General features: G+C 43.8%; 1 protein-coding gene and 1 long non-coding RNA gene across 13 annotated transcripts in view; one reads left to right on the plus strand and one right to left on the minus strand.

Annotated features, from left to right (window-relative positions):
* Positions 1-216: 216 nt before the first annotated feature.
* On the minus strand, positions 217-18,854 carry LOC140625538 (uncharacterized). Of its 9 annotated transcripts, none has more exons than XR_012024876.1 (6): positions 18,578-18,854; positions 17,401-17,763; positions 15,594-15,755; positions 4,903-5,049; positions 2,914-4,705; positions 217-1,291 (listed from the first exon to the last, which is right to left on the minus strand). It is a non-coding gene; the product is annotated as an uncharacterized lncRNA (long non-coding RNA). The 9 variants fall into 9 exon arrangements; XR_012024880.1 differs by having other exon boundaries at positions 18,566-18,854; XR_012024874.1 differs by having other exon boundaries at positions 18,526-18,854.
* A 58-nt stretch (positions 18,855-18,912) lies between these two features.
* Positions 18,913-26,717, plus strand: part of DNAH7 (dynein axonemal heavy chain 7) — a 234,340-nt gene continuing 226,535 nt past the window's right edge. Inside the window, exon 1 of one of the 4 annotated variants that reach the window (XR_012024865.1) lies at positions 18,913-19,039. Coding sequence is in view for 2 of the 4 variants with exons in the window: in XM_072812865.1 (XP_072668966.1) it covers positions 19,025-19,039 (15 nt within the window). In the remaining 2 variants the exon portion in view is untranslated. The remainder of the gene's footprint in view (positions 19,040-26,717) is intronic. The other 3 variants (XR_012024864.1, XM_072812865.1, XM_072812864.1) reach the window with 3 other exon arrangements.

Genomic DNA, 26,717 nt, shown 5'->3' on the forward strand with positions numbered 1-26,717 from the left:
CCAGTACCACTTTGGGGGCACCTGGCCGGCTCAGTCTGTAGAACATGTGGCTCTTCATCTCAGGGTCCTGAGTTTAAGCTCCATGTTAAAAAAAAAAAAAGAAAAAAACAAGCCCCCCCACTCACACCCTCTCGCTCAAAACCCAGTACTACTTCGTACAGCTAGGATTAGATGAGTTATGTAAAGTCCTTAGTGTAACAACAGGCTCAGAGAAAATGTTATGTAACAGTTAGTATTTTTATTTTTATTCAATCTAACACAAATATTTATGTTAATAAAATCTCCAGTAGACTCTAAACACCCGCTCAACTGTTGAGAATCAAATAAGAAAATAATATCGCTAGAGGCACAAAATAACTATTATCGACCCTTGGTTCAGTAAACATTCATTCGGGGGCTGCACTAAGCAAAGAAAAATATTAAATAAATGAATGCACTTCCAGGTCAGAAGATTTTGAGCAAAAGAAGTGGAAGTTATAGACATTCGCACATTTTGCTGAAAGGACAGCCCTCTTCAACTTTGGAAGATTTTTGTCTTTGATGTAGTTGTTTGTTCAAAAGGATCCTCGAGGAGGGAATGTATGTGTTTCTGCACATCAGCTACTGTCTCGCTTCTTTCTTACTAATGCAACCTGGAAAATAGGATGCCGTGACCTAGCTGGTCAGGAGGGACCAGCTCTTCTGTTGTCCCAGGACGGGGTTCTTGAGTCCACCCCCTTCCTGGTGACTGGTTTAGAAGTAGGTGAATCAGCTTCTTGCTAATGCCACACCACGACCAGGGCACAGGGGTGCAAGAGCACCTCACTCTGGGGGTCCCAAACAGACCAGGTTTCAGCCACTTGCTGCTGACAGAGTCCAAAGGTGTAGAGGATGGGTGGTGGTGAAATAAGAAAGGTATTTAGAAAGAAAGGGAGGCCACACTGAGAAGACCATGGACTAGCATTTCAAAGATGCCTCCATTGTACTGAAAGTACTTCCAGGTTTATGTAGGGAAAATGTGGGACAAGAGTTGGTGGGTACATGCAGGTGGATGGTAAAGGTCAAGGGTGATCCTTGTCTTTGGGGTCGATCGTATGGGGTCTTGCTGACTTCAGGGCAGTCCTTATTACTTGAGGGTTCCCATCATGACATGCTTTGCTTGCAGGGTCTTTTGCCTGAGTTGAGACATAAGCCAGAGGGAAGAACTTCATCAGTTGGGAAGTTCAGGCTGAGGTCAAACGGAGGTAGTGGAAATCCTCTTTTCCCATGAAGCAACATCGAGGTGGGGACTTCTGGGAGAATATTCCTGGTGCTTAAAAAAAGATGCATCAAAAGAGTGATTTTATCTTTCAGCCTTTGGATATTAGTGTGTAAGGATTAGTGATTAGAACCCCAACCACCATTTTGACCATGTGTGGACCAAGACAAAGAGATAAACCTTCCTGTTGAGAACAGCCAAGCACGAATTTGGAGGGAAAAAACCCCCAAAACATGGATCTCTGAGATGTCATTGAGTTGCTAAATTAACCAACCTGTAACACCTTGACACTGCTTCTCTGTTTTAACAAGTGAGGTCCTAGGTCCCTTAACTGTTTAAGTGATTTTCAGTTGGGGCTTCTGTTATGTGCAGCAAAACATCCAAACTAACAGAGGGACTACATGTAAGACATAGGGAACGTGTCTTACCTGGCTAGCCAGAAATGCTAGTTTCTTCTTGCTAGTATAACACATTTCCACCAACTTTGGCTTAAAACACACCAATTTATTCTCTTACAGTCCGGGCAGTCCAAATTCAAGCCGTCGGCAGGGCTGAGTACCTTCTGGAGGTTTAAGAGAGAAGCAGTTTCCTTGCCCTTCTCAGCTTCTAGGACGTCCTGTCTTCCTTGGCCATAGTCCCCCCTTCCCATCACTGAGTGTCTTGCTTCCCACAGCACCTCTCCCACTACTGACTGGGATCTCTTTCTGTCCTCTGAGAGGGACACCGGACCTCTCAGGATGGCCCAGCATAATCTCCCTGTTTCCAGACCCCTGTCTTAATCAAAAGTTCATTTTCATGTAAGGGAGCAGAGTCACAGACGCTGGGGATGACGACCCTGACGTCTCTGGGGAGGGGGGCATCATTCAGCCTACCACATCAGGTAAACTGAGCCAACGCCGGAGAGCTGCTGTCATGGCCAGGTCACTGTATACTCTCGTGGAGGGAACAGCATGCTGCGAAACTGCACTTACCATCTACTTTCTATTCCCGGTCACGTCAAGTTGCCTTTTATTAGGGAGGAAAGCCTTTTTCCAAAGCCCTTAGCAGTGTTTCCTTTTTGGTTTGATCCCTACACTAGTCACTAGCCAAGAGGAAAGGCCATCCTGACTCATCCCTGGGCCTGAGCCCAAGTGCTGTGAGCTCAGGGCTGTTGATCCCTAGGGGATACCCAGGAGTCGGCCAGCAAAGGGAGAAGAGGAGACACCAGGGGAGCGTGCACACTGTGGGGTGCTAAGACACATATGAAGAAACAGCTCTATAACTGATCCCAAGGTATCTCCTGACGCTTGGAACGAGCAGACCCTGGGCCCATTCATTGCTTTGATCGGGACAGACTTTACAGCGGCTCCTCAGCTGGAACTAGGGTGGCATGGCCCAAGGCAGGGGGCCTGCTGTCACCCACGTGAGCAGAGTATCACTGGAAGCAGTGTTTGACTCCCTCCTTATCAATGAAGCTCAAAGGGTCCATGTAGTAAACAGTTGTAGGTAACTTTGAAGATAGTAGTGCTTTCACAAGGAAGGAAAAAGTTCTCATCATGGACCAAATATGCCCTTTTTCGTATTCACTGAATTTTTTTTTTGAAGTTACTTTCTACATTCCCCACCCCCCAAAATTACCTATTTTACCAAAATATGACCTTTAGCTCATATGCCGTAGTCATTGACCAAACCATTACCTATTTTACCGAAATATGACCTTTAGCTCATATGCCGTAGTCATTGACCAAACCATTCCTGTATCAATGTTCCTGTTGCCATTGGGCCCTTTTCACGTTCCTTTCTTCAGAAAAGTAGGCCTGTGCAGCCTGGAGTTTCAATCAAACAGATGCACGTGTGGAAGCCAAGTGTCCTGTCTTATGGTGTGAACATCCAGAGCTGAGAGCAGCCACTTTACCATTAATCAGGAATCAGATAAAGAGCTGTCTGCCCAGGAGAACGTCTCTTGCTCCAGGGGCCTGCCCCACACTCTGGCACATGGGGGACAGGTGGGCTGGAATTGGTTGGCACGTTCAGAATAGGAAGGGAGGCAGGTGGCAGGACACATCTTTCCTCGTCCTCGACTTGCCCCACTGTGTCTCCTCTGTCCACTGCCACTTTGCTTTTCCTGTGGGGATCGAAGCCTCAGGAGTAATTACGCCCCAGGAAGCTCAGTAATGCCCTTTGTACAGGTGGAGTCCTTGTCATTTGAGCCAGGGGATGCTCGACGTGAATATACGGCATTACAGAGCCCAAGAGCTTTCCGATGACTCCTAATAAATGGGCTCATGGGTCAGCAGAGTCGAGAATGAGGCTAGATGGGAAGCGTTGCCTGGGGTCCTCATCCATCACTGCTCTGGGCTGTGGAGCAGTGAGCGTGCAATGTGCTGCATACCTCAGAGTTGCCTTCATTCTCTCCTCCAGGACTTGGCCAAAACAGGTGGAGAACACCCGAGAAAGGCCTTCTGCCTCTGGTCGACCATGTAGAAAGCTAAGGCAGGTACTGGAAACAGTCTATTTTTCTCTCCCTTGCTGACCCCCCTCATCCCCCTCATTAAGTATTGCTTTGCAGTTGTCCTCATTGCCTTGTAAATCCCCAGAGCTCTGCTGGCAGGTCTAAGATAATTTCTCTGATTGCAAGTGAGAGGTTATCTGATTTGCTGAGTTTAACAGGAGTCACTCGTAGGCTGGAGAGATGAAGTCCCGGCCTCTGCTATTGATACTGGAAACTGCACAGAAGGAATGAGTCTGGAGTTTAGAACACACATCACGAATCTCACACCAGTGATGCTCGGGCTGTGCAGAGGGATGGAATGAGAATCAAGTCCCTAAGGTGGAGGTTTTCGTGAAAATCTCAGATTTTATTAGAGAGGTCTTTTGAGTATGTTACATATTGAACTTTAATAGTATGGACTTGAAGGAAAATATTTCCTTTGTAGTAGGAAGCCTCTGTTATGTTTTGGAAGAATTTTCCAGTAAATCATCTAACAGCTGCTTTACTGTACAGGCCTTGAAATTTTATCCTTTCATTGGTTACATACGCTTTTGCTTTTGGAAACTTCACATGCTTCTCTTTACCAGTAATATTTTGTTCTCAAAATATCAGCTCCTGGGGAGGATTTAATAAAGGCTGACCCAACAAGAATTGTTTTTGAGCAAACCTTCTGGATATCTTTGGCTAAGTACCATGGTCTGTGTAAGTACCCTCTATGTCAGATTATTACTTAAAATCCAAAGAGCAAACCTATAGAGATAATGATTCTGTGACAAAAACAAAATGCTGACCATCTCTTAACATAAGAGCATTTTGTATTTGTGAGCGTGGAAACAGTGATTATAGTGGGTCCTAGCAGGGGTATAACATCCGTGTGTTGTTGGGGTGGAAAGTGTGATGGGACAAAGCCTTGGTAGTAATATGGCCCGTGGAGGTTCTCTCTTCAGGGTACAGATGCAAGACTGCCTTGACAGGGAGGGACGGCACTTCATAAATATCTGCAAAGGGAATAGAAAGAGAGTGTCTTGCTCGGTGCCAATGTTATGGAAATAAACCTGCTATTCTCAAAGTTCCACGTGAGGGTCACCTGGAAGGGATATGCTCCAGAACAGAGTCATGATGCGTTGATTTCTAGAAGGGGCTCCTGACTAACGAGGATTGAAAAACAGGAAAAAAAATGAGGCTGGAAGCTCACCAAGTGTGACTTCAGGTTGTGGAGCAGAGTCATCATTGAGATCCTTTAAGGGAGGAAGATCCCCCAGTGCAAGAGAGGGGGAAGCGGAAGGGAGGGGCAACACGCCTTGCTCTGACAGGCCCATCTGACACTGGTCACAGAGTCCTCCTGGGCAGAAATAGAAGAGGGCAGGTGGCTTAAAGTGAAGTTGGTCAGAGATCTCAGGGAGATTTTTTCAGGGACAGTTCAGAGAGAATAAAAGCAGGAGAAGAGCCGTGTATGAAAACGTTTGCAGTAAGTGCAAAGTTTGCAAATCATTGGTGAACCTGGGTTCAAGTTTGGCTCATCCATGGGTTTTGATTCAGAATAGCTCCTCATTTTAAAAATTCTAAGCATTGGCATATTAAGCGGTTAATAACTGAAATTAAGTTCCCTTGGAGCCAGTCAGATCAATGGAGATTAAAAATATCAGCTTGATTGCTGAAAGCAATTACATTGGAGGGTGTGAGGAAGTGGTGAAATAGGCTGGCTAACACACTCTGTGCCCTCCCTCTTGGCCTTAATTCAGCCCAATGGAGGGAAATTTGCATTTGCAAAACACACTCTTACCCGTGATCCTTGTGTCACATTAGTTCAGGCGTGGAGGGAAGAAAAGAGCAAGTTCCCAGTAGTTAGAGATTGAAACATTTTTTAATAGAGAAGCTCTACTCAAAAACTGATGGATCTCATCCACCAATGAGTAGGAGATGGAACCATAGAATAACAGCCATTTGAGTTAAACTCATCTACTAAAAAAAAAAAAAAAAATTCTATACTTTCTGACATGACCGCGCACATAGAAAATTATACTATTCCCTCATGACAGTAGAAAAAAACCTAGGAATCTGTTTGAAGCTGGAGAAGCAACGAGCTTAAGGGGTCTGGCTTTCAGAGCCTTCACGATCTTGGTTCACTTGTAACCCATTAGTGGTACACAGTGCGCACTCGTGTGGGATCTGGGCAGATAGACCTAAAGGATTTGCTACCTATTTTCTTGCTCCACTTTCTGAGGAAATTATATGATTTTTTTCCCCTCTAATTTGTCTTGAACCATATGGTATCTTTCCAATAACAATTTTGTCTGTCATACCAACTGGGCGTCCTATGATTCAATTCAATTCTTCCACTAACTACACTGAATTAGCATCAACCCCATAGGTTAAGGACTCTGTGCCACAAGACTGTCCTCACTTCAGATATTGGTCACAAGTTGCTGGAACGCCCCCCCCCCCCCCCACTGCTGACCAATTGGCTATAAATAGGAGTCTTCCCATGACCAGGTTTGATAATTCGATAGAATGATTTGTAGAACTCAGGAAAGCTCTAGAATTAGGATCACAGTTTTATTAGAAAGGATACAACCCAGGAGCAGCCAAATGGAAGAGATGCTCATGGCAAGGTGATGGGAGGCAGAGGGGGTCAGGCACGGAGCTCGCGTGCCTTCTCCAGGCACCTCTTCTCCAGCACTGATGTGTTTACCCCCTGGAAGCGGCCAGAACCTCGTAGTTTAAGAATGTTTTATTAAGGTTTCATTAAGTAGGCATGATTGATTCACTTATTGATCATTGGTGATCAAACAACCTCCAGTCCCCTGCGCTTCCATCCTCAAATGTCAGAAGCTGGGACTGAAACTCCCAAACCTCTAATCTCATGCTTGGTCTTCCAAAGGTTTGGTAGAAAGGGGCTTGTTATGAATAACAATAGTCACTGCTCTCCCTCAGGAAATGCCAAGGATTTTAAAAGCTCTGTGCCAAGAATGTGGGACAAAGACCATATGTATTTTTTCATTATACCACAATGAGGTCAATTATATTAATAGATGTTTCTAATGTTAAACAATTCTTGCATTCTTGTATTTTATATACTCAACTCACTTTGGCCTACTAATATTTTATTTAGGGCTTTCCCACAGTGGGAATGGCCTATAATTTTCCTGTTCATATTGTCGTTGTCTAATTTTATTCGGAAGGTTCAGTTGGGCTTATTAATTAGTTGGGGCATTTTCCTCTTTTCCTAGTCTTAGGAACAGTTTGTTTAAAATTAGAACATATTCCTTGAATGTTTCATTCATATATGGAACTTTCTGAGCTGGCTTTACCTTTTGAGAAATCTTTTAATTACTGATGCAATTACAATAATAATTTTAAGATCATTCAGATTTTCTGTTTCTTCTTTAGTCTTTTGTTTGTATTTTAGTCATATTTTTCTAGGAATTTTTCCAAATCATTTAGATTTAGATTTGTCCAAATCATTTAAAGATTTATTTATTCATGAGAAACACAGAGAGAGAAGCAGAGACACTGACAGAGGGAGAAGCAGCCTCCATGCAGGGAGCCCGAAGTGAGACTCGATCCCGGGACCGGGATTACGCCCTGAGCCAAAGGTAGATGCTCAACCGCTGAGCCACCCAGGTGTCCCCAACTCATTTAGGTTTTAAATATGTGGACATAACATTATTTATCATGTTTTCCCTTACATTTTAATATTTCCTGCAATTGTACTTACGTTCTTCTTTTCATTCTTAATGTGTTTTATTTTTGCTTAAAGTACCAAAGCAGAAGTCATAGTTTATGATTCAATGTAACTCTTATTGTGGGCCCTGGTAAAAGTATTTTTCCTTTAGATACTAAGGGTGGCACTGATTTACCCCATAAATCATTTACCCCATAGATGGATGTGTTTTTGATATGCCATTTTTTACAGGCGGTAGAGGGAAGCTCCAGAGGCTTCCACTGGGCTCCCCAGGATGGTAGCTCTAAGATACCCCCACAGACCAAAGACCCTGTGTGGGGGTTATGCTACCAAATACGCCAGTCCCAGTTGTACAGCCAGAGGGGAAAAAGTCAGCCAATGTAAACCGAACGAGAAATAACTGTGATGATAAAATTAGTGGCTAGGACTTTTGAACCACTGTTATAAATATATTCAAGGATTAAAAGAAAAACATAAGCACATTGAAAGAACAGAGAATCTTAACAGAGAAATTGAGTCTCTAAGAAAAGAATCAAATAGAAGCTCCAGAACCAAAAGTATCAACATATAAAATGAAATGACCACAAGATAGGTTTAACACTACAGGAGAACAACCAAAAAACCACAACTTGAAGACAAGGACACAGGAACTATCAAAACTGAAGCATGGAGAGCAGACACTGAAAAAAAAAGTGGACGGAGCCTCAGAGAGCTGTAGACAGATCAAGTAATCAGTATATATACACACACACATATATAAATACTGTGTAATACATGTGTATATATATACACACACATATATATGATTATCTAATTTAAACAAGCTGTTCCTATATATACATATATATATATTATAATATATACTATATTATATATTGGATAAAGTATAACTGGAGCAGAGAGGTATTTCAAGCAATAGTGGTTAAATGTTTTCCAAAATGGATGATAAATATAACCCAAGGAAACTGGTCAATGTGAAGGGAGATAAATACAAAGATCACATCAAACCATACCTCATAATCAAATTGGCAAAAATCTATGAAAAAAGAACATATTAAAAGCAGCCAGAGGAAAGGAACGTTACATCCAGGTGAACAATAATTGTTGACTTCTCGATAGCAATACAAGCCAGAACCAGAGGACAGTTTTGGCCTATCAGTGGGACCACTTCAACCCATGTGCACTAATTCAGAAACTCTTATGTGGTTCTAATATAGAGAGACTCTGTAGGGTACTACTTCTAATCAGCCCCATCTCTAAGTTTCTTTCTTAAATAAACCCAAATAGTAATTCAGGGCCATAGGCTATAAAGATTAGGCATCAGGTAGAAAAAGATCTTGGAGTCATTGGCATACTTTAGTATATGTTCTAATTAATCACTGATGAGCTGTATAACAGTACGCATGCTGCTTTATGTCAAAAACTACTCTTAGCTAATAAGCTGATGTATTTTTTGCTTTTTTTTTTTTGCTGGTGTATTTTTAGAAAAGAAATGTTACACACAAAAAAATGATTCTGTGGAAAGGGACTGCTACATAGAAAATCAGTAAGTAATATAAATAAGTCACTGTAAAGCATCCTGAGAAGGGGATAGCAAGAATAGAGATATGGGGGCTCCTGGGTGGCTCAGTTCGTTCAGTGTCTAACTCTCGATTTCGGCTCAAGTCAAGAATTCAGGGTTGTGAGATCGAGCTCCGTGCTGGGCATAGAACCTGCTTAAGATTCTCTCCCTTTCCCTCTGCCCCTCCCCCTGTGCTCTCTCTTAAAAAAAAAATGCAGATATGAATACCAAGAAGGAAACAGTGATGCAGGTTTAGAAAGTACTAAAGGAAATGGGTTTATCATGCTGCAGAAATTAAAGCTCAGGGAAATCTTAGAAATACAGCTTCAAGATAAAGAGGTTTATATCATGTGATTATTAAAAAATTTATTGCTAGAGATTATTTAATGGCAGGAAAACTGCTTGTGATATATGATTAAATATTAGAAGAAAATAGTCATGTAACAATAGTGGATAAAGTATCTTCCAGGGATGGATGGATGGATGGATCGATCGATAAACAGAATGATAGACTGAAGGGATATCAAAATACTGACAATGACAAAGTCATAGGCTTGAAGATGTTTTAAATATTCTTCCTTGTCCTTTTTTACAGGACATTACACATTTTCTATAATAAATACGTTATTTTAAAGAAGTTAATAAATTGGATTTTTTTTGGAATAGTTTTAAGTTTACAGAAAAATTGAGTGGAAAGTAGAGAGTTCCTATATGCCTCCTAATCTCCCTTATCCCCATTTTCCCTATTATTAGTATTTGTGTTAGTGTAACACATTTATTACAGTGATGAGCAAATATTGATATATTATAAGTAAAGTCCATAGTTTATATTAGGGTTTGCTCTTTGCAAAATCATATGGATTTTGACAATTGTATTATGATCGATATAACCATTATGGTATCAGTTTGTTATTTTTGTAATTTGAGATAAAGTTTTAAAAACAAAAATAATGATTACTATATAAACTATAGTGATAAATATTTCTTAGACTGATGATAAGCTATTTTTTAGCTTTGCTGAAAATAGAATAGCTCTGAGAATTCATTTCTATTTATTGCTTCTACTAATAACACCGAAGCCTTGGCCTAGAAAAATATCATCTTTACCTGTTAATTTATGTATGCATCCTTAGGGTCTAAATAAGCAATTAATTCCATTGAGGTCATTCTTTTTCAAAATATAGTACAACTGGAAGATTTTTACATCTGTTCAGGTACATAACTGAGACTATGCCAGGTATGTTTAGGGGACACAAGTGACTGGGATGGCCAGGGTAGACTTTGTAGAGGACGTGATCTTTAAACTGGGACTTAGAGAATAAGTAAAAATGGAAAAAAATAATACATTAGGTAAAGAAAGGAGAATAGCCTTTATACAAACAATAATAGTTAATAAACTGGAAGGTTATATTATGTGAATTCTTGTTTTAAAAAGGAATGGACCATTGTTAGATATTTGGGCAAAAGCTTATTTTTTTTTTTTTTTTTTTTTTTTTTTTTTTGGGCAAAAGCTTATTGATGGAATGCCTTTGAATTGGTTTGGGATAAGGCTGGATAAAGAAAGATACAGAGGATAAGTAGAGTCAGTTAAAATGTGGAGGATCACAACCTGAGTAGAGGTTCTATGTTGCACAATATAGAGACTCTGCATAGGGAAGAGGGTTATGGAAGGTAAGAATGGATTGACGGGCACGGAGGAGGGCACTTGATGGAATGAGCACTGGGTGTTATACTATATGTTGGCAAATCAAACTTCAATAGAAACAAATGAAAAAAAAAAGAATAGATTGATAAGGAAGAAGGAATTGATGGGTAGTCTTCTGAAATAGAGTTTGATGACATGAGACCAAGAAGGAATCATTCTGGATTATTTTAGTGTTATTTGCTTTTAAGTGTGCATATTGGACAGACTGAGGACCAAACAAACCACAATTAAAAGACCCACACAGGGGATCCCTGGGTGGCGCAGCGGTTTGGCGCCTGCCTTTGGCCCAGGGCGCGATCCTGGAGACCCCGGATCGAGTCCCACGTCGGGCTCCCGGTGCATGGAGCCTGCTTCTCCCTCTGCCTGTGTCTCTGCCTCTCTCTCTCTCTCTCTCTCTCTCTATGTGACTATCATAAATAAATAAAAAAAAAAAATTAAAAAAAAAAAAAAAAAGACCCACCCAGTTACCTAGGTGCTCAGAGCCTGGCTTTTACTAATGGCAGTAGGACGAGAAGGAAGAGATGATCCTAAGACATTTCAATAATAATAATAATAATAATAATAATAATAATGGCAACAGATGGCTAATGCAGACTTGGAGAACAAGGAGAAAACCAAGATGAATTCAAGATACTGATCTTGGAAGATTGGTAAGGCTGCAGGTAAAGCTGAAAACTTGGGAAGAGGAGATCAGTTTTGGATCTGTGGTTTCGGACAGCAGTGTAGTTTGAAGGGAAAAGTCATGTAGATAATTGAGCACAAGATATAAGTATTCAGAGGGAAAATGGCAGGGAACAAAGACTCTGGAGCTGTAAGCATAAAGGTGGAATATGAAGCTTTAAGAGTAGATGAGTCATTGGCATGAGCAATGAGGGGAGAGAGCACAACCAAGGCTGTAAGGATTGTCTACAAATGGATGGACAGGGAAGGAAGAAGAGCCAGAAAAATGTGAGAGAAGTAGAAGAATGGGGCTTGGCTGTCATGCAAGACTAGGAAGAAAATAATTTTAAGAAGGAAGTAACAGCAACCTCAAATTCTGAATAGTAGTTAAGAAAAACAAGAAATGGGTCAAGGTTGTTAGCGGTTTGAAGACATGGACTGTGGAAATAGATTTCAAGTAGATTATTTGAACTGAGATTCAATAGATTTATTGTAGATTATAGATTTTCAAAGAGATCAAATGGCAAGGAAATAAAAAGTGGATCAAGTGGATCAAGTGAGTAAAGACCACTCACTTGAGGATTTGAGATATGAAAGGAAGGAGAAATGGAGTAGAGTTTAGGAGAAAATGTAATTAAACATAAAATTTAGCTAAGAGATTTGTGAATGATTAAGAGCAGAGTCTGCTCCCATATTTTTTCTGCATCTGCTTTTGAAAAACTACCCATTACTAGGATATTTAAAAAAAATAAAAAATACAAAAATAAAAAATACATTGCCATGTGTCTCTTTTGAAAATGTTACTTCAATTATCAGTATTTGAAAATACGTTCCCTGTATTGTCCTCTTGAAGAGCATATAATCTTGCCTCGTGTGCCTCAGAGGCAGGTTGCGACCACCCTAAAGCAGCCTCGCACTGCCTGTCGGCCACATCACAGAGCTGCTCTGTAGTCAAGACCGAGGATTAGGACTTTCCTGTGTTATGGTTTGACACTCGGGGAACAGGTGCTGCATTTCATGTGTGATTCTTTATCCTTCACGACCTTGAAGAGCATTCTAATTCTAGCTTTAGCAACCCTTTATTGCAGCTTGAATAATAAATGATGATAAAACTTCACCATCTGTTTCAGTTCTGCATATGTAAAAATGGAGTCGTGTGTGACAATGTCAGAGTTTGACACGTGTCAAATTATCGCTCGTTTTATGACCAATAATAACACTTGACTATGGAATTTAAAAAGAAAAAAGTCAGCTGCCAATGATAAAAATGTTTATCATATATATTATACCTGTAAATGACCCCATGGTAGCTAGTTTGTTCCAACTGAGAGTGAATACTTGGCAAGAATTATGCCATGGGTAGCAAAGTAAACAGCATAAAGGTAAGCATAATAGGTTAGACTTTGGGGCTTTTTCTTTTTAAGAATCTGTAGTTTAAAGAGATAATTGGCAGATGCTGTCAGCAGAATGATTTAAACAGTACGGATTCGTTTACCCTTGATGAGTTCTATTGTCAAAATGTGTGTGGCAAGGAAGGCGAAGGAAAACTGACCTGGGAATACATTCAAGGAAGCATCAGTGGCTGCTTCCAGTAGAGTACCGTGGAAGGCGTTAAAGTGAACCACTAAGAAATATGACTTAGTAGCAACCATGCCTTGTAAGGACCTACCTGGTTGGGGAGACCGTGTAGGTGAAGGGTAAGTAGGAATGCAAGGCATGAGTTGCGGGTGACTGAATTGCATAAATATTATAGGTGTTTGGAGAGATGAGTTCATTTAGGCTAGGAATGTCTGTTGGACAAAGGATTTGAGCTGGACCTTTATGGGGGTGGGAGGTAAAATTGATATTTGTGGAGGGAAAGGGGAAGTCATTCCCTGCAGGGATAATAATCCTCACCAGACTTTCAGTGTCTCCTTTTTTCTCTGCTCATAAGCCCATAATTAGGAGTAGTTGATCGCCTAGTGAGGTCCTCTTTCTGACCTAGTCCTGGAGAGCACAGGGCAGGCAATACAGCTCTGACCACACACGAATGCCCGCAAGATTGCCTTGCAAACGTGGCCTGGGTCACATTCTGTACATATGACCAGCACTTGACAAATACTTCAGAGCACATAATCTATGAACATATGATTTATAGGGTCAATTTACAAAGCACTTCACAGGGAAAGAAAGAGTGGGGCCCAGGAAACTTGGAATGTTTGCTTTTTTACCAGAAGCTAAGCTGGATGCTTTTCGTACATTGTCTGAATGAGCCCCCACAACAACTCTAAAAGGCTGTGATTCTAAGTTAGAGAAAAGAAAATGATAGTTCAGAGATAGAAAGCGACTTGTTTACTTTCATCAGTAGAGACAAATTCAGGAATTTGTTTTGAGATATAATTGACTTACAACATTGTATTCCTTTCAGTTGTATAATTACTTGATATGCATATCAAATAATATATAATCACAATATGTATATATGGTAATACAATGACCATAATAAGTTTAGTTGACATCTGTCCAAAGTCAGGATTCATACCAGCTCTGATTCCAGAAAATAGCTTCTTTTCCTACACTTTCCTTCTTCCCTAGAGATAGAAAACACATTTTCCCCCTTTAATTAACAGAAGCATTTCAGTGTTGAACAACAACAAAAACAAAACAAAACAAAACAAAAAAAAAAGACTTGTAAATTAGTTACAAGGTCAAATAAAGTATTTGGTAGGCTAAGAATTGTTGGGTAGTGTTCACATTCAACCTTTGATCAGGAAGAGAGGACGTTTTACAGTATGTTCTTTGGAAAGATTACCAAAGTAAATAAAGAGAAAGTTTTCTAGCTGCCCCAAGCAATCATGAAAACACTACATATCTATGCGATTACCTAGCAAAGTCAAAGAACATTTTATTGGGCAAATAAAAAGTCCAGAATGAAGTCAACGCCAGTGACCTTTAAGCCACCTAAAAACACTGAACGTGATGAAGCACAGCACATTCCCCAGGTCCACAGACATAAGGTCAAGAGTCAAAGCTTCTGACACTTTGACTTACAATGAAATGCTGCCAGAATTCCTAGGAAGGAGGAAATGATGTTTCTCCAAATAAAAACTAACAGGTTTTATATCATTGCTCCACATTGTCCAAGGAAAAATGTAAGCTATCACCTGAAAATATACCACATGGCAGTCATCTACAACATAGCCTTCTACTGAAACCTGATTTAGCAAAGACATCGAGTTACTTTCCAAGAAGTATAATTTACTCAAGACTTCTTTCTTGATGATTGCAAAAATATCAAGTTTTAAAATAGTCTATGGCTCTACGGTAAAAGAGTAGTTCTATAGAAACACAAGTTCATTTTTCTCTCCGGTTTGCAGGTGAGTATATCTCCCTCTAGTGTTCAAAGAAATTGAATGCAACCATTTGGGTTGGTTAGATCTGGTTGTGATTAGTAGAAGGTCAACGTGTGGTAATAAAATAGCATCATTATTTGTTTTTATGGGATTTGGTCCATATATAGCTCAGTATTTTCACAAACAAATACCACATGCATGAATTGTCAACCACATTTTGTAGGGCTCCTTTTGTATCTGAGATATCTGCTGCAACTCTTTGTGCTTGCCTCTTTGTTAAAGGGTTGACAAATTCGGCAATTTTTAAATTGCAAGTTTCCAGAAAGAGAAAACAAGAGTCTTGGGACTTGTTCCTTGGATCACCTTCCTTTTTGTTTCTATTTACACTCTCTTGTTTGACGTTTTCATCTACTCTCATGGTCAATGATCATCTATCTATGGATGAACTTCTAATTTATCCCTTGACCAGAGCTATACCCAGAGTTGTACAGCTTCCTACCTCCTCAAAATCTTACTTGGACATTTAATAGACGTCTCAAACTTAACATTTTTAAGAACCAAGTTTTTAAAAATTTTCTTGCACCTTCTATCTACCAAGTAACTCAGGCAAAAGAAAAAACCCCTAATAGTCATTTTACCTCATTCTTATTCCTTATATCTAGTCCATCAGCAAATCCTTTCAGGTTTTCCCCCAAAATATATCCCTGATGTGTCCCCTTCTCTCCACTTTCCATTACTTCCCCCAAGTGGAAGCACCATTGTCGCTTCCCTATTTTCAGTAGGTTCCTAGCCGGCCTTCCTGCTTCCACTCTTGCTCCATTTCAATTCACGGTTTCTTCACCTTATTAAAATACGATCCTTCCTCACTGTGTCCCCGGCCTTCTTCAGGCTTTGAGTGTGTCAAGTTTATTCTCACATCCAGGCCTGACTCTCACTGGCTCACCTGCTCCTGGGGGAACTCATTCCTGACATTTTTTTGAAGGGCTGGCTCCTCCTTTTGTCATTCAGATCTCAGCTCAAACGTCCCTCCTGTGAGAGACTTTCTAGGGCTGCAGTTTCTCCTATTAACCTTTCATTTCATTTACTTCCTGTATTTTTTCATTATCTGAAATAAACAAACAAAATATTTTTTTTCTTGCTAATTTTCTGTTCCTCTTTACTAGAATAGGAGATGGGATCTTGGCTGCCTCCCCTCTCTCCCACACCTAGAACAATGCCTGGCCCACAGCAGGTGTTCAAGAAATCCTTGTCAACTGAGCAAGATGAGGAAGATGGGGAGGAGTATAGGTGCACAGAGAGAGAGAAAGGCATGGGTAGAGAAAAGAATACCAGATTCTGGCCTCTGCTTTAAGAGGTACACTCAATTTTCTCAACCTCATATCATGCCCCACAATAAAAAGCAGCCACACTGCTTCAAAAGAAGCATGCATAACATTCCAGCACTCTTTCCTTCTATAAAGCTGGAGTTTCAAAAAGCAGGAGGTAAAAAAAAATTAGTAAGAAATAACGCAACAAAACTCAGCAGCTTATATGATACCTTTTAAAGGAAAATAAATGCCTCATAAAAGATTCCCTTAGAATCAGCACATATTTGGGCATAAAATCCTAAGCAAGCATTTGGTTCATGTGTAATAAAATCATTTTAGAAAAAAACCTCACCCAAACCATGAGAGAAAACACAAAATCATAAATGCAGCTGAACTTGACACCCAGGGAACTGACATATCAGCAAGTCAATTTCTGTTCTTCATTTGGTCTTTTATATTTGGTTAACTGAGGTAACCACTTTCTGTTCCCAGACACCTTCTCTTAAAGTAGACGTCCAGATTTGTAGATTAATAAATCAAAAGCATGTAAAGATAGCTCTACCCAAATTAAACGCTGGATGCATAAGCGAGTCTTCCAAGGAAATAAGTAATGGTGATAAAGCGTCTCTCTAATTGGAAGGATCCAGTTGTCCAATTCACCTAATCTAAAATTCCATTCCTAACAATTTTTGAAATGTATCAGTTCTTTTCAGGGTTTCGAGCGGACCTAAACCTGAATGGTGAGGACAGGGATTAGGTCCCGGCCTCGGTCTGGTTGGTGATATTGCTGATTACTGCGAGAATTACTAGGGAAATTCAGTCCCAGGAGTCACATTCCTCTTGCTTGTCAGGAATCACAATAACTGACAAAAACAAAAGAATGGTCTTCCCAATTTTTATAAAATTGTTTTTCCTTCCATCATTCTGGCAAAGTGCCCCACAGAAGACAGGTCCAGGAACAGGATTCTGTGAATGAGCCCTTGTACCCCTATAGGAGCCAGAAATGGAGGTCCGGGAGAGGTAAGGCAGTCAGAACACCTGATGTTTGGTTATTTCCATCATGGCTTTTGAGGTTGGGGTGAGCGCACACGGAGACAGCAGAGGATGGAAAAAGGAAAAATTAAAAAAAAAAAAAAAAAAGGAAAATTGGCAGCTGGGGAAAGGGTGGGAAAGTGAATGGCTGACTTCTTCAGGCTCATCTCTATCTAGACTGTTGCAGTGAAGCCACCTGTATCCTGCTGGCCCGCCTACGTCCACCTGCCATGAAGCGACCCAGGTGATGCTGGCTTTCCATCAAGTCCTTCTAAACACCTGCAAGCTCCCGGGGCAGTCCTGCTGGCCCCACACTGGCAGCCACTAAACCAGTCGTACCTTCACATCTCTTGGTTACTGCCTGTGGTGTAAGCACTTTGGGGTAATTTTTTTAGCTTCTCGTACTCTTACCTTCTAAATGCATTTTTTTTTTCTTTTTGGCTGAGGAATCAGCCCGCCAGCACTCTATTAGGCTTTCAGAGGTTTCGCTGTGCTCTCGGGCTATGAAAGTGCACGCAATCCTTACTGTTCTTGGAAGCCTGGGCCGACCGCCAGGTGTTTACTGCACTTTGTCTCCTCGAAGGCTCTGCTTCTGGGCGGGACTTTCCATCCTTCCACATTTCCAGCTCAGGACATGGGGTCTGCAACATTCATCATCTGTTTGCCACTAAAAAGTTCTTACTAATTTTAGGCTCGTCACATCTTCTCTTCCTGCCTCCTTCATTGAAGACCTTGGCTCACAGTCTTCCACCCGCCTCTGCGACTTCAGCCTCCCTGGGAACAGCCACAGCCTTAGCAACTTTGTTCCTTGACCGGCCGTGACCACAGGCCTTCACTTCAGTCACCCACTTCCAAGGCCATCCCGGGCACCCCGATGATGCCTGGCATCGCCCCTCTTCTGAAACTGCAGAGTCCATACCCTCACGCCTATTCTTTCTGCTCTGACCATAAAACTTTTAGAAGAAAACCTCCACCATAATCTTCTTGATGTCAGCCATAGTAACATTTTTCTACATAAACTTTGGGCAAGAGAGCTAAAACAAAAATAACTCCTGGGACTATACCAAAATAGAAAGTTTATGCACAACAAAGGAAACCATCAAAAAACTTGAAAAGGCAGCCTGCCGAATGGGAGAAGATACTTGCAAATGATCTAATTTCTTTACATATATGGATATTAAATTATATATTATTCAAACCCCAAAATTATTTTTTTCCTTAAGATGGACAGAGAGGACCTGAATAAACCTTTTCCAAAGAAGATCTACAGATGACCACCAGACGTCTGAAAAAGTGCTCAACATCCCTAATCAGGAAAATGAGCATCAAAACCAGAGGGAGCTATCACCTGACACCTGCGGGAATGACTAGAGGACCTGTGGGAACAAGCATTGGCGAGAACTGTAGAGGGTTAGGACCCCTCGTGCCCTGTTGGGGGGAATGCCACTGGTGCGGCCTCTGTGGAAAACCCTATGGAGCTTCCTCAAAAAATTAAAAATAGAAACACCCCCAAGATCTAGTAATCGCACTACTTACCAAAGAGAACAAAAACCCTAATTCAAAAAGACCTACGCACCCCTGTGCTTACTTCAGTATCTACAACAGCCGAGACCTGGAAGCTTCCCTCTAGGTGTTAGCAGGTGATTTTGCTTTCTTATTCCACTAGTTTTCTGAGACTTTTTAGGCACAGAAAGCTGGCCAGGGCCTGGAGCAGCCGGTTAGGTTAGAGGACAGGTGGGGCCGTTCCTAATCAACGGGAAGCCCCCCGCAAGGCAGAAGCACCGCGGGAGCAGCTGTGCGCTGAGCTGGGGGCGCCACCTGCCACCTGCACCTGCCGCCCAGGGCGCCCCAGGGCGGGGTGGGGGGGAAGGTGACCGGAAATGGAGCCGGCGGGCCGTTGCCTAGCAACGAGGACGCTGGCCGGCGGGCGCTGCGGGAGCCGGGGCTGCAGCGGGTCCCAGGCCGCCCTTCCCTCGCCCGAGCGGCGCCCACGGAGCCTCCGCGGAGCCACGGGTGACGGCGCGTCCTCGCGGCCATGAGCGACGAGCAGGTGAGGATGCGGCGGGCGGGGGCGCACGGGCCTCCCCGCGGCCTCAGAGGCCGGCAGCCGGGCCCTCCAGCGCCTGTGGTGACCCCGGGGCGGCGGTGCAGGGGTGCGGGCCCCTTCACCCAGGGCCCTCCGGGACTCCGAGCGCTCTCCGTGGAAACTCTTAAATGTTTGCTTCCCAACCGGGCCTCCTCGGTGTTGTCATAACAACCTTGACGCCCGGAGGAGCTCCCCCGGTTAGAGCTGCAGCCCGAGGGTGCCCGGTGGAGTTACCCCGGTAGAGCTGCAGCCCGAGGGTGCCCGGTGGAGCTTCCCGGTTAGAGCTGCAGCCCGAGGGTGCCCGGAGGAGCTCCCCCGGTTAGAGCTGCAGCCCGAGGGTGCCCGGTGGAGTTACCCCGGTAGAGCTGCAGCCCGAGGGTGCCCGGTGGAGCTTCCCGGTTAGAGCTGCAGCCCGAGGGTGCCCGGAGGAGCTCCCCCGGTTAGAGCTGCAGCCCGAGGGTGCCCGGAGGAGCTCCCCCGGTTAGAGCTGCAGCCCGAGGGTGCCCGGTGGAGCTCCCCCGGTTAGAGCTGCAGCTTGAGGGTGCCCGGTGGAGCTCCCCCGGTTAGAGCTGCAGCCCGAGGGTGCCCGGAGGAGCTCCCCCGGTTAGAGCTGCAGCTTGAGGGTGCCCGGAGGAGCTCCCCCGGTTAGAGCTGCAGCCCGAGGGTGCCCGGTGGAGTTACCCCGGTAGAGCTGCAGCCCGAGGGTGCCCGGAGGAGCTCCCCTGGTTAGAGCTGCAGCCCGAGGGTGCCCGGAGGAGCTCCCCTGGTTTTAGCTGCAGCCTCGAGGGTGCCCGGAGGAGCTGCCCCGGTTAGAGCTGCAGCCTGAGGGTGCCCGGAGGAGCTTCCCGGTTAGAGCTGCAGCCCGAGGGTGCCCGGTGGAGCTTCCCAGTTAGAGCTGCAGCCCGAGGGTGCCCGGAGGAGCTTCCCCGGTTAGAGCTGCAGCCCGAGGGTGCCCGGAGGAGCTCCCCCGGTTAGAGCTGCAGCCCGAGGGTGCCCGGAGGAGCTCCCCCGGTTAGAGCTGCAGCCCGAGGGTGCCCGGTGGAGTTACCCCGGTAGAGCTGCAGCCCGAGGGTGCCCGGAGGAGCTCCCCCGGTTAGAGCTGCAGCCCGAGGGTGCCCGGAAGAGATCCCCTGGTTTTAGCTGCAGCCTGAGGGTGCCCGGTGGAGCTTCCCGGTTAGAGCTGCAGCCCGAGGGTGCCCGGAGGAGCTCCCCCGGTTAGAGCTGCAGCCCGAGGGTGCCCGGAGGAGCTCCCCCGGTTAGAGCTGCAGCCCGAGGGTGCCCGGAAGAGATCCCCTGGTTTTAGCTGCAGCCCGAGGGTGCCCGGTGGAGCTTCCCGGTTAGAGCTGCAGCCCCGAGGGTGCCCGGAGGAGCTCCCCCGGTTAGAGCTGCAGCCCGAGGGTGCCCGGAGGAGCTCCCCCGGTTAGAGCTGCAGCCTCGAGGGTGCCCGGAGGAGCTTCCCCGGTTAGAGCTGCAGCCCGAGGGTGCCCGGAGGAGCTCCCCTGGTTAGAGCTGCAGCCTCGAGGGTGCCCGGAGGAGCTGCCCCGGTTAGAGCTGCAGCCCGAGGGTGCCCGGTGGAGCTTCCCGGTTAGAGCTGCAGCCCGAGGGTGCCCGGTGGAGCTCCCCCGGTTAGAGCTGCAGCTTGAGGGTGCCCGGAGGAGCTCCCCCGGTTAGAGCTGCAGCCCGAGGGTGCCCGGTGGAGTTACCCCGGTAGAGCTGCAGCCCGAGGGTGCCCGGAGGAGCTCCCCTGGTTAGAGCTGCAGCCTCGAGGGTGCCCGGAGGAGCTCCCCTGGTTAGAGCTGCAGCCTCGAGGGTGCCCGGAGGAGCTGCCCCGGTTAGAGCTGCAGCCTGAGGGTGCCCGGAGGAGCTTCCCGGTTAGAGCTGCAGCCCGAGGGTGCCCGGTGGAGCTTCCCAGTTAGAGCTGCAGCCCGAGGGTGCCCGGAGGAGCTTCCCCGGTTAGAGCTGCAGCCCGAGGGTGCCCGGAGGAGCTCCCCCGGTTAGAGCTGCAGCCCGAGGGTGCCCGGAGGAGCTCCCCCGGTTAGAGCTGCAGCCCGAGGGTGCCCGGTGGAGTTACCCCGGTAGAGCTGCAGCCCGAGGGTGCCCGGAGGAGCTCCCCCGGTTAGAGCTGCAGCCCGAGGGTGCCCGGAGGAGATCCCCTGGTTTTAGCTGCAGCCCGAGGGTGCCCGGAGGAGCTTCCCGGTTAGAGCTGCAGCCCCGAGGGTGCCCGGAGGAGCTCCCCTAGTTAGAGCTGCAGCCCCAGGGTGCCCGGCCGAGCTACCCCGGTTAGAGCTGCAGCCCCGAGGGTGCCCAGCGTGGGGATGCTGAGCTCGCTAGGGTGCGGGGAAGCTCGCCGTGGGCTCAGGCAGTCTAGGGCTGGACTTTAAGCCCTTGTCTAGTTGTGAGGCCTCTAGCAAATCGCTTCATGTTTGTCAGCCTCCTCTCCCTTTTGTGCAAGGGGACAGGGAATCAGTACATCTCCTTTATTGAGGTTGTGACGTAAAAGTAAGGCTCCACACTATATGTGAAAGGGTTTGGTAGGTGGCAAATGGAGTTTCTTAAGAAAATATCCCCATGACCGGTAATAAAAGCTGGGTGTCGCAGTACTTCTTAGAACTCTCCTCACTTAACTCATGAGCAACTGTAAACAAAAGAAATGCAGAACTGTGGCCAAAGTCTTTAATGCTAGAACAGACCGGGAAGGCATTAAGCATGGGCATGATCTAGCAACTGGGAAAACCGCTCTAACTCCCTTGATGAATATGGGAAAAGCCCCTTAAGCATCCTGGTACTGAATGGAGAACAGTTGCTTTTAAGTCTGCAGATTTTGCTTAGCTTCTTTGTTTTAACACTAAACTATAATTCTTCCCTTTTTGATACTTTTTTTTCGTAGTGCTAGTTTATTGAGGAAAGGATGTTAAAAGGTAATTTATCTATTCCTCTATCCATTGGGTTGTAGACTTAAATTTATTCATGAGTGACAGAGAAAGAGGCAGAGACATAGAGGGAGAAGCTGACTCCCCTCTGAGCAGGGAGCCCCAGGAGGGACTTGATCCGAAGATCTGGGATCACCACCTGAGCCCAAGGCAGGCGCTCAGCTTCTGAGCCACCCAAGTGCCCCCTGGTTTGTAGATTATTAATAAAATGTCCATAATTCATGAAGCAAATGATCATGATCAATCATGATCAAGTAAACCTAGTCTTAACATCTTATTGAAATGTGTAATAAACTAAGAAACACGCTGAATCACTTACCATATATTTAGTAATTAGTGGTAAAAGAACAATGAAGAAATAAAAAAGATATTGGTAGCCAAAAAACTGAGCAGTTAGACTAATGGATTCTACTAGTGATTTTTTTTTTTACATGATACTGTAATCAAAATCCTTTTAAAAACATTTGGTATCCTCACCATCAATATACATTAAGCAATTTCTTTGCTTGATATTCTTATCAGTCTTTGGCCTGGTCTTGAACCACACCCTGTGGTGCTGAAATTTAAAACACATGCTTACCGTACTTATGATGGTATTTCTGAATTGCTATTATTTTTCCAAAGCCCCCAGCTTGACCAGTCTACAACTAAAAAGCATCTACTAAAAACCTATTGGCAGTTAAGTTTTGCTTTATCTTAATAAAAATGCTTGGAGAGGACACCCCTCATCTCCTCCCCCCCCCCCCCGCTCCCCATCCCCTAAAAGGACCTATATTATTGAAGAGATGTTATTGGGATCTTGAAAGAATGTTGCATGAGCCCATTTAGGATTTCCACTGTTTAAACACCATATTTAAACAGCAGAGGTCCCTCTTTCACTACTTTGGTTGCTCAGTAATTTCAAAACCCTTGGTCCTCTCATTTATGCTAATCTCAAGTGCAGTGTTCCTTTGGAAAGGATGAAAGCTTTTATATTTTAACCTAAAACAAATGGAATGGATTAAACTTTTGGAAATGCCATTCTTCTGTGACATTTACTTATGTATTCATTTAGTTTGAAGAAGTGAGCAGGTGGTAAATCATATTTGCTGAAGGAGATTTTAACATATTCATCTCATTAGTGGAACTTTGAGAGTGACATGGCATTTTTCAGGAATAGCAGTCTGAGTTCTTAAGTTAGGTATTTAAAACAAAGATAAATCTTTCGCAACTGCTCATTTCATTTTTAAAATTAAAACAAAGTAAGGCATTTGAGCTTCACTGAGGAACTTCCAGGGGTTTCAAGATAAAAAATAGGCAAAACCCATGGAGCGCCCCCACAAATCCACTACGTGTTGTGGGCAGGTAAGGAGGAAAGATTTGTCAGCCCAACTGTACCCTAGTGCTTTTTCTAATTGTTAGACCAACTACTGTAATTTTGCATTTATATGATGCTCATTCAGTTTTCCTATCTTCTTGATGCCCTTGCTTAAAAAGGGAGGTCAGAGTAAAACCAGTTCAAAATGAAGCCCTCACCTTGGTGATAACTTTAACGACCATAATGCAAATATATGGCCACTATGTTAAATCCACCCTGTTAAAATTTGGAAGGTTATTGTTTTAACCAGTCAACTTCATAAAATGGCTGATTTTTTTTTTTTTTTTTTTTAAATGGCTGATTTAACCAGACACATTCAGAGTCTGGCCATTTGATCGGGGTAGTTAAGATTAGATGACAATATCCCTTCCAATAAACAAGTAGTTGAAAATCAAAATAAAAACTAAATGCAAAGCCAGACTGCTCCAGGAAGATCTAGACTCCTTAGCAATTTCAACTTTAATAATAGAAAGTTAGATTAGTCAGGACCTCAGCAGAAAACCGATGATATGCTCACAAGGACTTAACTGAAGAAAACTTAGGGACCTTTTGCAGGGGTGTGGGGAAGGTTAAGGGAAAGAGCCAAGGATGATGAGGAGGTGCTTAAGGATGAATAGCAACAGGAAGTCATTACCATTCCCAGGCCTGACCGGTCCCCACGTTATCAAAACCTGGTGAGAGGGGGTGGGGGGTTTGGAATGGTAGCTTCCTGACTGGGGCTGAGCTCTGAAAGAATTCAGCTACTATCAGAACTGTGGGCAACAGGGAGTCCTAGGAAAGAACTATCCCAAACTCTCTCCCCTCCTGCTCTTTAGTCTCCCACCCATGCCTCTCATTGCTTAATCTCCACCAAAAGACAGAGGGCTGGGAGCCCAGGTGGTGCCCATACATAGAATTTAGCCTTCCAGGCTCCCAGCAAGGAAAAAAAAAAAAAAAAAAAAAAAAATTGGGTGGAGACTTGGGAAAACAAAACCTTACCATTGCAGCAATTATAAGTAGATGCGGCTTTCAGAGACCTTTCCATATTGACAAAGCAGTTGGCATAATATGTAAATCTGTTGTTCAGAGGCTATGATTCATTTTCCCATTCAAAATTTTTATACTTAAGAATAAATCTAATAAAGGTATATAAGACTCTTACGAAGAATAGTATGAAATGTTTTTGAAGGATACATTCCTCGAATCTGAATGAATAAATCCTATATTCATGAAAAACAAGTCAGTATCCTAATTATGTCAGCTTCCTCCAAGTGATTCTAGCAATTCACCATACTTTTATCAAAAATCAAAATCCCTCAAAGTTTTATACAACATGGATGAGAAAATTCACCCGGTAGAAAAAAATGTCCAGATTGTCCGATAATTTTTTTTTTAATTGAGGTGTAGTTGACCTACAACGTTATATTAGTTTTGGGTGTAAACGTGGTGATTTGACAAGTTTATATGTTGTCCTCACCACAAGCATAGCTACCTTCTGTCACCATAAAATGCTATTACAATACCATTGACTACATTCTCTATGCTGTACTTTTTTTTTTTTTTTAAAGATTTTATTTATTTATTCATGAGAGAGAGACAGACAGAGGCAGAGGGAGAAGCAGGCTCCATGCAGGGAGCCCAACGTGGGACTCGATCCCGGGTCTCCAGGATCACACCTGAGTCCAAGGCAGATGCTCAACCACTGAGCCACCCAGGCATCACTATGCTGTACTTTTTATTCTTATGACTTCTTCATTATGTACCTGGAAGCCTGTATCTCCCACTCCCCTTCACTCATTTTGCCCATCCCCAACCCCCCTCCCCTCTGGGAACCACCAACTCTCTGTATTTATGGGTCCGTTTCTGCTTTTTGTTCATTACTATTTTTTAGATTTCGTATATAAGCAAAATCTGTAATATTTGTCCTTGTCTATCTTATTTCATTTAGCGAAATATTCTTTATGTGCATCCATGATGTTGCAAATGGCAAGGTCTCGCCTCTATTTCCATTGTGTGTGTGTGTATATTTGTGTATATATACCCCAGCTTTATCCACTCATCTATGGATGAACACTAGGGTTGCTTCCATATGTTGGCTGTTGTAAATACTGCAATAACATAGGGGTACATATCTTTTCAAATTAATGTTTATATTTTTTTTAGGTAAATATGAGTCGTGGAATTGCTGGATCATGATAGATTTGATGTTTTGTGGCATCTCCATGCTTTTTCTTTTTTTTTTTTCCATGCTGTTTTCTACAGTGGTTGCACCAATTTACATAACCTCAACGATGCATGAGTGTTCCTTTTCTCCACATCTTCACCAACACTTACTTTTCATCTTTTTGACTCTAGCTATTCTGACAAGTGTGAGGTTATATATCACTGTGGTTTTGATTTGAATTTGAATTTCCCTGATGATTAGGGATGGGGAGCACTTTTTCATGTGTATTTGTCATTTGTATGTTTTCTTTGGCAAAGTGTTTATTCAGGTCCCTCTGTATTTTTTTAAAAATTATTTTCCCCTGGTGTTGTAGAAGTTCTTTATGTATTTTTTATATTAACCCCTTATTAGTTAAATCATTTGTAAAGATCTCCTTGCACTCAGTAGGCTGCCTTCTTGTTTTGTTGCAAAAGCTTTTTATTGGTGTAGTCCTAAAAGTTGCTTTTAGCCTTTTATTTCCCTTCCCTGGGGTTGTAAGAATAGTTCAATATTCTAATATCCCTGATGAACATAGATGCAAAAAACCCACCAAGGCGGCCAGTCCCTATCTAGAGAACATCCACTTTGGGAATGTCTAAGGCTGGTGTGGGCTAGGGTCTCTGGGGCTCACTGAGACAGTAGACTGACTATGGCACATGGACCTTGGTCCTGTCCACACTAGCAAGGTGGAAGGAGAATGTAAACCATGGTGCTCACCAGCCCCTCTAATTCTGGGTTCCAGCAGCTCCCTTGCCATTCAGTCTCTTATATTTTATATTATTTTTTATATTTAGTTGCTCTCCTAAACTGTGGGGTTTTTTTTTCTGTGTCCCAGGGTGTCTGGGGTTGGGGTGAGCTAGAGACTTGGTGCTCACTGTGGCAGTAGCCTCCCTACAGCGCCCAGACTCTGCCCCTGTCTATACTATCAATGTGGAAGATGGGTGTCAACCACAGTGCTTGCCCAGGCTCTTGAACTTGGACACCACTCCGGTAGCTCCCTTGCTATTTGGTGGACTTCTAAGGCTGGATCTTCGATATTCTAGTTGCTCTTTCAGACCGTATTTTTTTTTTGTTTTGTTTTATGTTTTCCTGTGCCCCAGGGTAGACAGATCTATCAGCTCGGTCCCTCAGTGCTAGCCCTCCCCACTGTAGCTCGCAGACTTGGTGGGGAGC

Source organism: Canis lupus, chromosome 36 (assembly GCF_048164855.1).
Source record: "Canis lupus baileyi chromosome 36, mCanLup2.hap1, whole genome shotgun sequence".
Lineage (NCBI taxonomy): Eukaryota > Metazoa > Chordata > Mammalia > Carnivora > Canidae > Canis > Canis lupus.